The sequence below is a fragment of the Rosa chinensis genome, chromosome 7, assembly GCF_002994745.2.
Source record: "Rosa chinensis cultivar Old Blush chromosome 7, RchiOBHm-V2, whole genome shotgun sequence".
In the NCBI taxonomy this organism is placed as follows: Eukaryota; Viridiplantae; Streptophyta; class Magnoliopsida; order Rosales; family Rosaceae; genus Rosa; species Rosa chinensis.
In genome coordinates this window covers 14,687,846-14,703,829 of record NC_037094.1, presented here as the reverse complement: position 1 = coordinate 14,703,829, position 15,984 = coordinate 14,687,846, and the positions used below count along the sequence as shown (strand labels likewise).

Below are 15,984 nucleotides of genomic sequence, written 5' to 3'. Positions count from 1 at the left end.
CTTTTTTTTTTCGTTGTGAAAAAAGTGTTGTGTGTGTAAGTTATTAGTGTAGTGTGTTTTTGAATGATATTTGCTGCTGATCAGAATGCTTCTGATATGTAAAATATATGCTTAGTTCATCATCATATTGTTTCTATCTGGTCTTAGTTTGAAGAAAGAATGAAAATAGTTGTATAGTTGAGTCTAATACTCGTAAGGGACCAACAATGTCAGCCTATTATATATATGATAGGCGCATTTTAATGTGATATTTTAAATGTTAATTCCTCACATTTTGCTTAGTTATTCCTTAACGAATCGATTTTTAACTTAATTTCTATTTTTAGGTACATTGGAGTAGATGAAGAAGAAATGAGTGTTACGTCCATAATTACCTAGAAATGATGGAGAAGAATGAAAATGCACTAAAAAGTCAACTTTGAATATTTTCTTACTCCGGCTAGGAGAATCAGAGCCAAGCAAAGAAGAAGGAGCGGCCGCCTGACCAAATGAACTTCAAATGAGCTGAAACCTTTCAGATCCATTCTAGACACCCAAAGGATCATTTCTTATGAAGAGTGCCAGAGAAAAATATGAGTGGAAGGCCTTCAAACAATCAGCCCAATTTTCTACAGAAGCAAAACAGGAAAACTGGACCTGTAAGAGGTCCAGCAGCATTTCCGGCCCAACCACATGGATTGAAGCTCTGAAAATTTGTCAGGATGATCTACACTCATAGAGGAACATTTGATATGAAGAAATCGGAGGCCCAATATGAAGTTTTGATGGAGAAATAATTGAAGGAATAAAGGGGCAGAAATTCACCTCCAAATCTGCTAAACAACCTTTGTCAAACTTGAGGAGGAAAATCAAAGTTGCAAGCAAGTGGAAAATCTTGTTGCAAGCAAGTGGAAAATCTTGAGGAGGAAAATCAAAGTTGCAAGCAAGTGGAAAATCTTGAGGAGGAAAATCAATTCAAGTTGAACAAGTGATAAACAAGTGGGAAGATTTTTTTTTACAAATTTGTCTAACATATCTTACCCTTCATTTATGTTCATCTCCACCCTCCATTCATCATTTTTTGGGCTATAAATACACTTCTCCTCTCACTCTCAAAAGACCAATTCCTTCATCCATTTCATCTTCTTTGTCTCTCCATTTCCTTTCCATTTTCCTTCTCCATTCTCTAGTTGCAAAGTTCTGCGTTTTCAAGCAAGGAGAGGAAGAAGAAGAAGGAGCCGTGAAGATCATATCCTCCATCATCCACCTTGAAGGCTTGCTTCCAAGATTCAAGATCCAACCATCTAGCTCTCCATCTCCATCTTCGCTCACGGTGTAATTCATTCTTTTTCCTTGTAATGATCTTTTGTTTTCCTTGTTTGAATTCATATGAACTTGTTTCTAGTTAACAATAATGTTTAGGGCAAAGTTTAAGCCCAATTTCTATGTTTAAATAAAGTTTTCGAATTCTATAATTGTGATTCTAAGTTGCTTATGTGAGTTTCACTACAAGAAAAAGTCATATTTATAGCACTTCACTATAGCGTTTTTTCAGCAAATGCTATGGATTGCATTATCTGTACTATTTGGTAGCGTTTATACTTTTTAAACGCTGTTAAATTAAAACCGTACACTGAAAATGTGAGCGGATAACAAAAACAGTGAGCGGGCAATGAAAAGTAGAGCGGGGGTTTAATTTTTAAGTTCAAGTGTACCTAAATAAATGAAAAGCAATATATTAAAAGCCCAAAAGAATCATCTCTCTCAGTCAAGACACGCCACTGACTCAACATCTTCGATCTCTTTCATCTCTTCGTTTCTTCGTCAGGTGATCTCTCTCTCTCTCTCTCTCAGTCTCTCTCGCTCCCTCCCTCCCTCCCTCACTCCCTCCCCTCTTCTACTTCAATGTCGTAAGGTGATTATAGGGTTTCGGGGATGAATCAAACTTAAAACTACGGATTCATATGGTCGCAAAATTTGGGGCTATTTATGTAGTCACTTTTCTATGTGATTGCCATTATGATTATGAGTTCTTGTGAAAATTACCCAGCAGAATCCGGGAATCTTGAATTCTTGATTGTGTTTAGGTAGATGCATTCAAATTTCCTAACGCCATGGATTTTTCATATGACTTTTTTTTCTATTGGCCTCTTGTAATTGAAATCCGTTTCCTTTTCATTGCTCTTTTTCTTTTGTGTATATCTTCAGCAGAGGTCAGAGACATTCAACCACTACTGATATAAGAACTACTTATGTACCCATATCGACCGGTAAACTTAAATATGACTTTTTGAATTTTAATTATGTCTTTTGTATTTCTCTTAAACGTGTATTAGAAATTTAGAATGCATGTGTTATTCTCTCCTTCTGCCAAGTTTTATGATTTCAATATGGGTCATGACCTAGGTATTCTCAAGTTGTCAAGCAATTAGATCAAGCTTCAAAAGAATTTTATGGGACTTAAATTAGTTATTGAATATGATTCCATGAGAGAATTTCTATTTCTATTAAAAATTTTGAGATCTCATTAGTGCTTTCTAATTGCTTTCTGGTGTTCAGATTGGTAGCAGAATAAGTTGGAGAAGGAATTGCAGAATAAGTTGGAGAAGGAATTATGCAGCTAAGGATATTAAATTTTGGTTTGCAAGCCTGATTATTGATGCTTAGGGGTGTGGAAGAGTTTGCTGATGCTGTTAAAGTCACAACGGGGCAAAAAGTGAGTGACTTTTCATTGTTATTGTTGGACTTGATGCTTTGGTCAAGCACAATCATATATGTAATATACATAATATATTTGTATATTGATTTGTTGGTAGTAATTTTGCTGCTGCAATTATATATTTGAATTTTGTTGGTGCATTGGTTCAGTTTTAGTCTGAGATGTGCTTGTTATCAGTTTTGTAATATACATAATATATTTGTATATTGATTTGTTGGTAGTAATTTTGCTGCTGCAATTATATATTTGAATTTTGTTGGTGCATTGGTTCAGTTTGAGTCTGAGATGTGCTTTATCAGTTTTTCTTTGTCTTTTTTGTTTCTTCAATTTGGTACTTCTTGCAATTGAAGTGGAGAATAAGTTAGTTTTAGTGGTCTTCAATCTTCAATTCCATCAGAATAATTAACTGTTGTGGAGGCTTGGCTCTTTACGGTGGTTGTTGATGTTTGATTTTTCCACAGGGACGCAATTGTTCTGGAGCAAAGCTTTGGAGCTCCTAAAGTGACAAAGGATGGTGTCACTATAGCAAAGAGCATTGAGTTCAGAATTACATGCTCAAATTCCTTGAGCTTCCACATGAAGAAGAAACACATATCAAGTTGGCTTCTGATAGGGGATACAAGTTAGGTGGAATGGCTTCCTGTAAATACAATTTCAAAAGAGTATCAATTTTTAGGTGACTCTTTATAGCTAATTAGCTTACTTGCATCTTTTGATGTTTGTAGGAGAAAGATATTGAGGTTGAGGTTACTGACCATACTATGCCCGAGTCATTCATACTTGATGAGGTAAGGCATTAGTTTATCTAGTTCATAGCTAGTATCTGCTATTTGTTTTCTTGTTTTTTTCTTTTTCTCTTTCTTTATCTTTATCTAAATCTTTGTATGTTCATGCAACTATTTTGATTTCTCTCGTTTTAGGAACAGGGAAGGTAAATTTAACAAGGTTCTCACAACCTCTGCAATCCACAGTTCCTAATTACAGGAGAGGATTATTTATGTTGATCTAAGTAAGTTTATTTCTTTACATGCTTTTATTTTTATTTTTATTTTTTTCATTTTTTACAGTTGGTTCAGCACTAATCACAAATATTAAGAATCTTCAAACTTTCTTATGCTTTTTGCTTTGGTAGATTATTTAAGTAGTGACATGTCAATTTTGCATTCACGTAAACAATTTCATGTTTAATCTAACGCGAAGAATAGTTTGGTAATACATCATAAAGAGTTCGGATGTGTTTTTGTGTAGGTGTGTATCTGATGCCAACTTCTATGGTTGTGCTCATGAAAAAGTTAACACTATACTTGTAGGTAAGAATATATTTTAAGGTCAATAAGATGTGATACTTTGTTTGAAATATATATTTTCTGCTAATTGTGTCAGTTTGTTATAATATTTGAATAAGCTTTCAATATCGTGTTTTTGCAGTTTAGAGACATGTAAGTTTTGGATGCTGCTATGGAGGAGAAGTTATAGATCAGTTTTGTTCTGTTGAGGACTTTTTTCATTTATACGCAAGGAAAAGAATGAGAAAATGTAATGCTTGTGTATGTCAATGAATGTTACATTATGTTTTGATCACTTATGAGATTGTTTAATAAAAATCTGCATACTTTTGATTGTACTTGTGAGAACTTATTGTTGCCGATCAAAGTGTTATGACAATGTATAATAGCTGTTTTTGATAGTAAAATTTACGTACAAGATAATAGCAGTTGAAATGCTATAAAATGGTGTATAATAACACTATATGAAAGCTACAACTTTTGTTTCAATAGCAATTACTAAATGCTATAGAATGTTTAGAGATAGCGTTTATGAATTGCTATTGCATAATATAGCATAGCACTTCGCAAACGCTATAGATGTAGAGCATATCATAGCGTTTCTAAAAGTGCTATAATAGACCCTAGATCTACTATAGCTCGGGCAGACATAGCGTTTACTAAAACGCTATGGTATCCTACGATAGCGTTTTTGAAACGCTATAAATGTGATTTTATGATGTAGTGTTTGTTCGATTAAATTTGCTTTACAGAAAACTTTTATATGTTTATCTTATTTGGGTCGACACTTATAGGATTTGCATGTAATTGGTGCTAGGTTTAAGAACATGAAATCGACTTTTCGTTTTGTGTAACTTGAATCAAAAGTAGTAAAGGTTCTGGACAAGAATCGAATTTAATTGAAGAGGATTGCAATTAGGTGGACTTTTCCATAACTAAGTTGTACACTTGAGTTGATAGCCTTTCTCTATGTCTAATGCATTGAACATGTCATGATTGACTAGCTTTCTAGGGCTTGATTGCATGTTTGATAGAATTAATCTAGGTGCTTTCGCTTAGGTTAATTAGCATTGAAAAGTAAAATATGGGAAATCATTTGCTTTCGAATGTTTCACATGATCAACTCCTCTCTCATGACTTGGAAGAACAATTATAGGGTTTGAATCGAATTTGATTACATGGAATTGATTTTGATCTTTGTTCCTTGCGTTCCACCCTTGTATATATGTTTTTACGTTTTCTTTATTTTATTTATTTTAATTTTAATTTTAAGAATCCTAATCTCCCCCCCTTATTTGTGTTTACTTGTATATATTTATTCTTTATTTTATTTTTGTAAATAATACTTTTCTTTATTTGTTTCACAATTACAAGTGTACCCTCAATCCCCGGATAGAACGATCCCTATTTGCTTATACTACTAACGATATTTCAGGGTTAAATTATGCGCTTGCTTATAGCGCATCAATATACACTTAGGGAGAGAAGCCTCTTCAATTATTATTGATAAAATGATCTTTTGTTTGGCAAGATGATACTAATGACTGAGATTAGTACAAGATTACTAACAATGGAGATTAAGGAGTCATTTTATGTCTTACACCATCATTAAATTATATGTATGAGGTTTACTCTACTGAGCTTTAACCTCGCCCCTTTTATGACATTGTGCAGATGATACTATTGAGGGTTAGAACTTAAATTCTGGAAATCTAGATCTGGGAGAAGGAGAAATAAACTATTAGCTTGCTGTTTTGGTTTATCTTTGTACAATAAAGCTTATTTTATAAGCTTGCTTTTGTGTATCTTGCAAGAATAGACCTATGTAATAAGTGTTCCACAACCAAATCACCTATGATTCTTATTTTTCTATATAGTTTTTATTTGCCAAAGTGTTTCTTATCTTTAACAACTAAGAGCTCTATTCAAATCCTTACTCGGAAAAAAAAAAAATTGATTTCTGGGATAGGGTGTGTTGAGTCACAAATTACTTATGCAATTGTGCCCCATAATTATGAAAATTGATTTTTCTTCCATGCTATTTTACCCTCTTTAATCCATTTCCTTTTATTTGTAGGAAACCTTACATTAAGAATAAAATGACTATATGAGGCTTGAAATACGGAGATTTGAAGTTAGGGGAAGAAGACACGGAGATTGGAAGAAAATTGCAAATCGACTTTTCAAGCGTTTTTCCAGCAAACTTTCCGGCTAGCCGCCACTCATGGAGGGTCCTTTCTCTAGCAAAGGAGGACCATGGTTGTGAGAATCTCCCATCACTTGAAATTTGGGACCAACACCACTCAACACCACAACTCACCTTAGAGATTCCAAATTTCACTATTCTCACCAATATCAAGAGCTTGGAGCAAGGAGAAGGAGGTGACTACCACCACATCATGTTCTTGGAGACCCATCTCCACCACCTCTTCCGACATCATCAATAGTCACCATTTACTCCATATCTCTTTATGTATTTGATGTTTAATAGAATGTTGAAACTTGTGCATCTAGCTATGTGTGAGTAGTGAACTAGTTGGGGCTAGGGTTGAAAGCCCTAACCAAACTTGCTTGTGTTAATGCTTTTGTTTATAAATTGATGCAAATTTATGTTGTCATTCTCACGTGCTAAGTCAATAGTTGAATGCATTACTTAGACCTAATCAATTTGAGTTATGTGTTTGCCATGACATGAAGTTTTTCCTAGAGATTGATTACTTTTAGGCAAAAAGGGAGCACGAAAGCACACCATGTGTGCATGTGAGGGTAGTGAGCTAAAATCACCTAGAGATAGTATTGGTTTGCTTGCTTGGTTATCTAAACTCTAAGCTTTATGCATTTAGGGGCAAAGGATTGAGACCTATCCGGTAATTGAATTTGTCACTAGGTAGTTAGCTCTAGACTTGTCCAGTTAGAGTTAATAAAATGAAAGGAGTTTAAGCCTTAGTAGTCCTATCCGGATGCTAAGAGGGTAGTTGGACAATTAGCTTTGCATTATTCATATTCAATTGCTTTAATGCTTGCAAGGGAGGCAAAAGGTGAAACTCAATCCCTAACTCCCATCCATTTGATAACAACTTGTTTAGTTTAGTTTAGTTATTATTACTTTCTTTCTTTGTTTCAATTTGAATAGAAACCAATCTCAAAATCAAAATTAAATCTCTACACACCATCTTGCACATACTCACCAAGAACTTTGGTTCACTTGTGAGCCTTTGTTTGTGATTGTACATTTGCATATTCTTCTAGTTTTTCCTTAGGTTTTCCTTAGCTAGGAAATGATTTACCAATTCTCGTGGGTTCAACATCCTTACTTAATCCCCTATTCAATAACTTGTATCTCTTGCATTTGAGGATGGCTTCAATGCTAACAGGGTGTGACAGTAACATATCCTACGAGTTGTATTGAGACTCCATAAAGTCATTCTACGCTCAAAATATTGATATTTCATACACTCAAGGTGAAGAGAAGTGTTAGTAACATTGTGAATAATTTTTGTTTTGTTTCATTTTTTTTTAATTTTTTAATTTTTTTTTTTTTTTACAATATTGCATGAGAATCGAACCCTGCATGTTTCTTTTTTGTTTTGTTTATACAATAACTTTATATTATTTGTCATATACTGGATTAATTGCGGGATCGAGTGGATACAAGCTAGGTTAACTTGTTGAATTGTCTTCTTTTTGCAGCAGTGATAATAGCTTTGAATTCAAAAACGCAAAAAGATGGAAAACCAATGCTTACATTAGAGCTAGATTTAATACAATGACGAAAACGAAGGATTAAAGGTTTACGCATAGATATATACTTGATTCAAATTGCTTCTTGTCGCATTGCATTTCTTAATAATTTCCTCTTCCGTTCGAATTACAAACCCAATTTAAATAAACATCGCATGCATTTGCTTATGTCTCTATACATTAATCTCACAATCCAATATCATATTTCACCCAAAAGTAAAAACCAAAAAAGAACAAAGAAAACTCCATGTTTTGATCAAACGCCTGCACCATTTTGAAAAGCTCTTCCTAGATAGAGAGATAGAGAGAGAGTGAGAGAGTTAGGGGACATCAGTACTGTAGGATCACCACCATTAATATCTTATAAAGATGAAGGAAATGAAGACAGCAGTACTGCATTGGCTCCCGTAGTTGATGAAGTTGCAGGTACAATAATATTATGATGATCTTCTCCAACGATATTTATTGATCCTGGCTCTTGATGATCATCCACCACACCATTCATCTCGTCCCAGAAAAGAAAGTTAGGACATGATGACGAGTACTGTTGTTGGGACACAACCCATTCATTCAACTCTGCCATTTGATCCTGATGGTGATGATGATCCCCCTCCTCCATATCCATGTTACTACAATTGTTAGGTTGGAGTACTTGATGATGATGATCATCAATTATAGGCAACATGCTGTCCATGTTCTCTATCAATGGCGGCAAATAGTTTATGTCCATAGCTGGAGGAGGAGGAGGAGGAGGAAGAGCCTGGACTTGATGCTGGTTCAGATTCCACGGCACGTCAGGGTTGCTAAAACCCACAGAGACCATATCTTGGAAGAGCTCAACACGCGCATTGTAATTTTCGGCAGCCAATTGATCGATTGCAGTGGTATCAAACATGAACATGGGGTATGTTGAAGAGAATATGGTTTGATCTTGAGCGTGAGGCTTTGATGCGATGTAATCTTGACTTACAAAATCTAGTTGTTGGGTTGAGTCATTATAACCCATTTGAGCAATAGGTGCAGTGGTGCTGGTTGTTGTCGAAGTCGATGATGGTGGGGAAGGTTTTCGAATCTTCTTTTTGATCCATGAATTCCAGTAGTTCTTGATCTCGTTGTCAGTTCTTCCAGGCAGGTGACTTGCTATATGAGCCCATCTAAACAGGAAGATTAAGGGTATAGTTAACACCAAATAATAGAAACGTATATATGCATGTTTATACTGTATATGTGTACCTGTGCTCAAATCGTCAAAAATATGCCTAACCTAATTCGAAGTTGACTAGTTAACGTCCTTAATTTGTATTCAGGTGACAGGTGCTTTATAGGAGCTCTACTTGGACTGGCTAGTGGCTACGTATATATATATATTTAAAATATAATTTCTGAGACATATGTTTGCCAAAATAACTTTATTTTGAAGTTTGTTTGTATTCAGTTAGAGGTCCATTTCACTTAAGTTGTTTCCAAACACCTGCTTGATTAATTAATTTGTGGTCAATTGAAAGAACAAACGTGATCGACCAGTTGATTTTTAATTATTTAGTGATAAGAATATTGTTAATTCATGCTTCGATCAAAAGCACATAATAAAACAAAGGAAAACAAAAACAACAACAAACCAGGAAACCATTCCCAAAATTTTTTAATGACTGGCAAAACCCAATTCAGCATGTTTGAGAAAAGCTTTGGAGGATTAAATAATAAGATACTACGAAGAATTGTGTGTCCACTGACTTTATGATCAGATTTGCAAAAGAAACCAGCTAGATTATAATAATGCAGATGTTTAAGATGTAAATCAACCTGTTGCCTACAACCCCATGAAGGCTAATAATCAATTTCTCTTCTTCTGGAGTAAATCTCCCTCTTCTAATATCAGGCCTCAAATAATTAATCCACCTCAACCTGCAGCTCTTACCACACCTTTGAAGCCCTGAAAATTAATCACAATAGTACAAGATTAACCCTAATTTTTCAATATAGAGAGGGAGAGAGCGAGAGAGAGATGATGATGATGATGAGTACCAGCTTTCTCAGGGACTTCGCTCCAACAACCATAGCCATGGGTGGTGATGTATCTGATGAGCTTCTCATCTTCCTCAGGAGACCAAAGCCCTCTCTTCACCTTCTGTTGGTTGCAGCAAGAATGGTGACCCATTAAGCCTTTGCCACTTATACCTGCTCTTCTTCCTTCTTCTTCTCTGTTCCCCTTCTTCTTATACTTACCAATTCTGATCAACAATCAGAGGCAAAACTAAACTGAGAGAGATTGAAGAAATTAGAGGGTTTTAATTTGCAAGGGAGACTTGGTCTCCAGCTCGCTTCTCCCCTTTAAAAGTAAGAACAAGTACACATAATGGCCCGACATTAATAAAGAGAATGGGCTCCACACATGGCGGAGACAGATTTCCATGTAAGCCCTACAATGACATTCCATCAAACTTTGCTTTACTATTTTCTACGTACAAAATATTTGTGTATTTCTGTAACCAACTTCAGTTCACGTACTCGGAAAATTTGTATACAATCATGCCGGCAGGGTTTCACTACACGCCTCGCTCTCCTTCTTGGTCTGCTACTGTGAAGCAATCATATTCACCTTGTAAAAACCTCACAATCACTTTGTACCAATTAGCAGCCACCTGCGTATTCTACACCAGAAATGATTGGGAGTAAGAAGAAAGGCACTGCATGTAATTCTGTTCTGTGTGATTTGTTGGTCAAGAAGCAATGGATTCATGTATTGAAAAGGATGAATTGTACGTAGTTTAGCAGCCTTTATTTTTTACCACATTTTTGGTACTGTGTCCTTTATTATGTTCATTAAGCTAGTTTCAAGTGTTTTCATTGTTGATCATCATCCTACCTTCACCTTTTGCCTTCTAGCTTTTTGTCAACTGGATAGGATCGTACTGACATGGAGAACTCATTGTCTTAGTTACGTGATTTCTCTAGTAAGATTGAATAGGATCGTATTGGCATGGAGAATTAACTGTATTAGTTACTTGATTAGGCATCCAACTTAAAATTCAGTGACAATTGGTAGAGAGAGAAAGATCCAAAGTTTTTTATGTTATTTTGTGAGCTTTCGATTTTTGACATCAGACTCTATTCTTAGATCTTCGCCTCATGTGCATGCGACTACAAATTAAACTGGATTGTGCAAGTTAGATCATACGATATGTACAACGTCATACGCACACATGCATATCGATCTCACAAAGCATATATATTGTGCATGTATTGGATGAATAGCGAGGTTTTCTTATTATTAAAAAATCTAGGTATTGAGTTAAAATTCAGTTGACAATAGGTAAAGAGATCTACTTTTATCGGATCCCTTTTAATGTAGATCACTTTTTTTTTTTGATAAGAAACCTACATTATCAGGGCTAGGGCAAACCTACGACCTCAACCCAACATGACTTACAAAACTGGCCAGTGTCTCAGCCCATTGATATGGAATTATGCATGACATTTTCTATATTGCCCACCAAATGAGAAATTGTTGGTAGCGGGGATCGAACTTGTGTGGGTTTACACCTCAAGTCCGTCCTTGCCAACTAAACCAACTCTCATTGGCAATGTAGATCACTTTAATGAGAACTAGTTGATGACTTGTTAATTAATAGATTTGGAGACCCACTTTTCAATTACACTGCAAATTGTTAGATGTTTATGTATGCATATGTACATCACTTTTGAATTTTTTTTTTCTAAATTGCTAATTGTTAAGGTACTAAACTGGATCAAATCAATAAACAAACCAAATATGTCAAACATCAAACGTTCAAGTTCATAACTGATAAATCACGATCATAAATGTGGTTGAAAAATTGCATAAATAACCTACACATGAATATCTAAACATCTAACAAATAATTTGCATAAATGATAATACTTAGGTTTGAAGTATTTTCCCTACTTTATGAAGATATTATTAATTATGAACGAGAACAAAAACAAAAACATAAAACCAACGGTAGGGGTCTCTAATACGTACATGACAACTAGTAACATACTTTCCCTATTATTACATTACCATGTGTACTAAAACGTGAAAATTCTATTTTTTTCTTTATAATAACTTTTTTGTATGATGTAATTTTCAATCATCTACTGTTGATATAGAGAGCACATACAGGGTGAATTGCGCTCTATCCGTGTTTTGGAGATAATTACTATAATGGTAATTAAAGCTATGAGTCACTTCTTCAGCATATGCATCATATACAAAGTGTTTCCAACTCCAAATCTTACAATCTTGTTTTTTCAATCTTTTTTTCCCATTTTTACAAAAAAAAAAAAGGTTAATCACCTTTACATCAACAACCACGGATTTTCACCATGGTAATTGCGGAAAAGTTCATCATCATCAAAAATGTCTTCAACAGATAATATAATGTACGGTCCTTTCAATAGCTGAGACTATATAGTAGATGGTAAGTTTCAATACAAACATATATAAATAAATATATATATATATATATATATATATTTTCAATAAATATTTATTTAATAACAATTAACAATAAGTATATAGTAGATGGTAAGTTTTCACTCAAGGATACAGACATTGATCACTCGAAGTTTCTTAGTTTAACGTGAAAATGATTTCAAGCGTCAGATATTCTGGTTTAGCTATAGGGGACATTTTTTTTTTCTCCAATCACACGGTGTCTTCAAATGCTTCCTAGGCCTAGAGACTAATCCGTACTCGGGGATCTTGTTAGAACGCTTCCTCTCCCCTAGCCACCAAGAATATATTGGGATTTAACTCTAATAAACGTCGGCGGGATTCAAACCCGGATGCTTCTTACCAACTCGACCGCCTGTGGTGGTTAGCTATAAGGGACATGATCAGCGGGTAAAAATGAAAACATTCAACTCTGATTATCCTGATTACCTATTATTACCCAGTAACCTAATTATTAACAATTTACAAAAAGCCTTCAGTTACACTATTCAAAGCACGCATGATGTCATTTGAAAATCAATATTCGTATAATTATGTTGGTCGGTGACGATGGCATCACGTAATCCATGAGTTTCAAATCAAATTAAACTGTGAGTCACTTTAATTAGTTCCTCATCATGGCTTCCAAAAGAATCATTGGCCATTGAGAATGACAAATAATTAGTATATGGTTTGTTGCAATGTGCATGATCTAAGTGTTGTATTAACATGTTTGCTTTATCAACAAGCATATATTAACAGCTCGATCATATATAGTGTATGAATAACGTCTATGCTACACATTTATTTATTAATATGTTTGACATTACCCAATTGGAAGGTTGTTTGTTCTACAACAACTCTTTGATTAGACCAATTCGTGTATGTATTTTTTTGACTTTTAGGGGTTGCATGCCTTACAAACTTCATCACAGAATCATTTTCCACGAGGCTTTTACATATACATATGCTCCGACTGCCTTTGATCCATCTTTGATCTAGAAACCATCTTGAAATTTGTTGTCGGCTGAACGCAAAAACCTAGCTCATCCGTCATTGAGATTAAACGTGTGCTATTGGCACAGAGGGAATTGAAACATTATATATAAATAGAAGATGCAAACTCGTTTTCTGATACTAGATGCAGTGGTCTCATATTTATTGACCCAATGACTTTCCTTTTCCCCCTAATATTTCAGATTCTTGCTTTTTTCTTTCTTCAAGAAATGGATTAATTGTTTGACAAAATGTCGCATTTGTTATGTTTAGAGATGACAAGTTAATCAAGACATAATTGTCTATATATAATTTCATAAATTTTTTCAAGGAATCTTCATAACGACAAAGTTCTCATTATTCCAACACTATACACACGATTCACCAGGTTATGTTTAGCTCTGAAGACATCATGCATTATATTTCCCTCATGAATACACTTCTTGATTGATTATAATCGAGGAGGGAATGTTAGATGATTAGATCTGTAAGCTAGAAAGCTGACATGTCTTAAGGAAAATGCCTATATAGTATTGAATATAACAAAAACATAAAAAGCTGAAGACCCCGAGAAAATGTTTGCAGAATTATTGCACAGCTGAAACTAACTAGCTTGCGTGTTGAGAAGAGAAGGTCCTTGTCTTGGCTGGGATATGATTCTAAACGATTAGTTAGAACGAGGAAGACACAAAACCAGCTAGTACTATAGCAAGCTGGGTATATATAACTATTTATCTCATTGTAGAGTTCTGATATGACATATTAAACGTTCCCATATACGTAGTTTCAAATATAGAAGTAGAAAAATAGAGACCGATCAGGGATGAAAGTGATGGATTGAGTAGTACGTGCTGAAAGCGAGGGGTATGATGCAAATCATCTACCACATTCGATGTGAGTATATAAAAAATGACTTTTGCTTGGATGGATAGCAAGCTAAAACTTTGAAACTAATATTAATGTGTAAATCATTTTTTTCTTTTCGCTTGAAGAGTTCTCGACCTTTAATTGGTTTTGGGGAAGAAATGAAAAGGGGAAATAATGATTATTATTCTTAGCTTTAAGGAGGAGCAATGGAGTAGCATTAGGGCCTACCATTGGGATTTTTGAGTAGGGATTAGAGAGAAAAGATATTGGGATTTTGCCTTTATAAGCATTGGTTGGTTAACTCGTTAAGTCATGGATGAAACGTCTCTAGCATAAGGTCTTTTTATTAATTAATGGTGTCATTAATTGCTCTAGGCCGTCTGGCTGTAATCCTCTCTCTCTCTTAATTAATCTATAATTCAAGATATAAAGTAATGAGTTTACACACACTTATAACCAACATGTTGAATTTTGGTATGGACTATATATATGGAGCCCTCCCGGCCTTTCCTTATATGTTAGCCAATCTTTGCCCCTTTTTCCAACAATGGAAATTTGTTCTCAACTGGCTGGGATATTTCTATATCCTGGAAAAGTTGTGACATGAACATGTGAAAAATTTATCAACTAGTAACTAGTTTTACATATCTCATTTACAAATAGCCTTTGCTTTGTCTGCTGGTACCAATTCACCAACTTTAGTATATAGTATAATTTACTGATATTAAATATAAAATTAAAAGTACGTTAAGATTAAAACTTACTTTAATATATTTTAATTTAATCCCAACTCTTAATATGCTAGTGAGTCGTGGCAATGTTGGTTAGCTGGTTTAAAAAGACATGGTGGAAGTGAACATAGTTCAAATTAATCTCACTAATATGGCATGGTCGATGGATGTGGTGGGGAATCTAATATGGCATGGTCGATGGATGAGGTGGGGATTAAGAAAAAAAGAAAAAAACTCAACCTTTAAATTAAATTTCAAGATGGGTAATTAGAATTTTCTTGATCACCAATTATAGGTGATCAAATATAGATTAGATAAAGAGTTTGATCCCCTTCAATTTACCAAAAATAAATTATTATCTAACTGTGGGCGATCACATATTTTTTTAATCAACAGGCGAATGTTTTCACTATTTATAGAGTAGGATTCACGACTTCACGTATCTATCCGTAACAAAAAAAAATTATGGTCATCCATCATTAGGATTTTTTTTTGCACGGCTTCACTGAGCCACCAACATGAAAATATATACACCAGAACTAAAGTCATCGAAATAATAATGTCATGCATATTCGGCCTAAATGGGGTACAAAGCCCTAGCAAATAAACTTCACTAAAGAAATACCATTGCACACTTATTTTTAGTGACTACTACAAAAACTTAAAGAGATTTTCTATTGAGACCTCCCAATTTGCTCATTTGACCTCCACCTCTTTTAAATTATTGAATTACATATATATCTTCTTATAAAATGAAAATCATAGACAATGAATTTTAATTAACTAATATTTTCTTTACAAACCTCTCAACCTAGCTAGTCTTCACGATACAATGGTTTAAACCCTAGACCTATGATCTTACTCTCATCCATGATACCATTCCCGTTCTGATCACAACGTCAAGGCCAACAATGTGCATAAGAGATATTGCAACTATTTGAAATAATGTTAATAATGGAGACACAATTCATTGTTTCAGAGCCTCCAAGCAAGGTATTATTTAAATACTAGTATAAAGTTTGTTGTTGATTAAAAGGCTAAGAAATTGTTTCAGAACTCTAATTAAGTTCTTTATCTAGACTTTGTTAAAGGTTTGGTTGGAGGAGGAGAGTTTTTGGATGGGAGACGATGGTTTTTAGTGTTTTTTTTTTTTTTTTTGCGTTAGCGTTATTGCTGGTATTTCTTGCTTTGTTTTTTTTTTCCTTCTAC

At 34.5% G+C, this 15,984-nt stretch overlaps 1 protein-coding gene and 1 long non-coding RNA gene across 3 annotated transcripts; one reads left to right on the top strand and one right to left on the bottom strand.

Moving 5' to 3' along the window:
* Positions 1-1,817: 1,817 nt before the first annotated feature.
* On the top strand, positions 1,818-4,341 carry LOC112180438. Of its 2 annotated transcripts, XR_005804027.1 has the most exons (8): positions 1,818-2,066; positions 2,191-2,249; positions 2,539-2,695; positions 3,160-3,320; positions 3,424-3,486; positions 3,619-3,707; positions 3,947-4,008; positions 4,127-4,341. It is a non-coding gene; the product is annotated as an uncharacterized LOC112180438 (long non-coding RNA). The 2 variants fall into 2 exon arrangements; XR_002928292.2 differs by having other exon boundaries at positions 1,818-2,249.
* A 3,412-nt stretch (positions 4,342-7,753) lies between these two features.
* LOC112179480 (myb-related protein 305) lies at positions 7,754-10,047 on the bottom strand. The gene is made up of 3 exons (XM_024317898.2): positions 9,751-10,047; positions 9,529-9,658; positions 7,754-8,879 (listed from the first exon to the last, which is right to left on the bottom strand). Exons 1-3 carry the CDS (start codon positions 9,881-9,883, stop codon positions 8,087-8,089), a joined length of 1,056 nt encoding a protein of 351 aa, XP_024173666.1. The 5' UTR covers positions 9,884-10,047; the 3' UTR covers positions 7,754-8,086.
* Between the last annotated feature and the right edge of the window lie 5,937 nt (positions 10,048-15,984).

Excerpts from the sequence above, each read along its gene's own strand:
- LOC112179480 (XM_024317898.2), bottom strand. The coding sequence starts at position 9,883 with ATGGGTCACCATTCTTGCTGCAACCAACAGAAGGTGAAGAGAGGGCTT. Across the intron at positions 9,659-9,750 it reads CGAAGTCCCTGAGAAAGCTG|GGCTTCAAAGGTGTGGTAAG; the intron begins GTACTCATCATC and ends ATTAATTTTCAG. Across the intron at positions 8,880-9,528 it reads CATGGGGTTGTAGGCAACAG|ATGGGCTCATATAGCAAGTC; the intron begins GTTGATTTACAT and ends CTTCCTGTTTAG.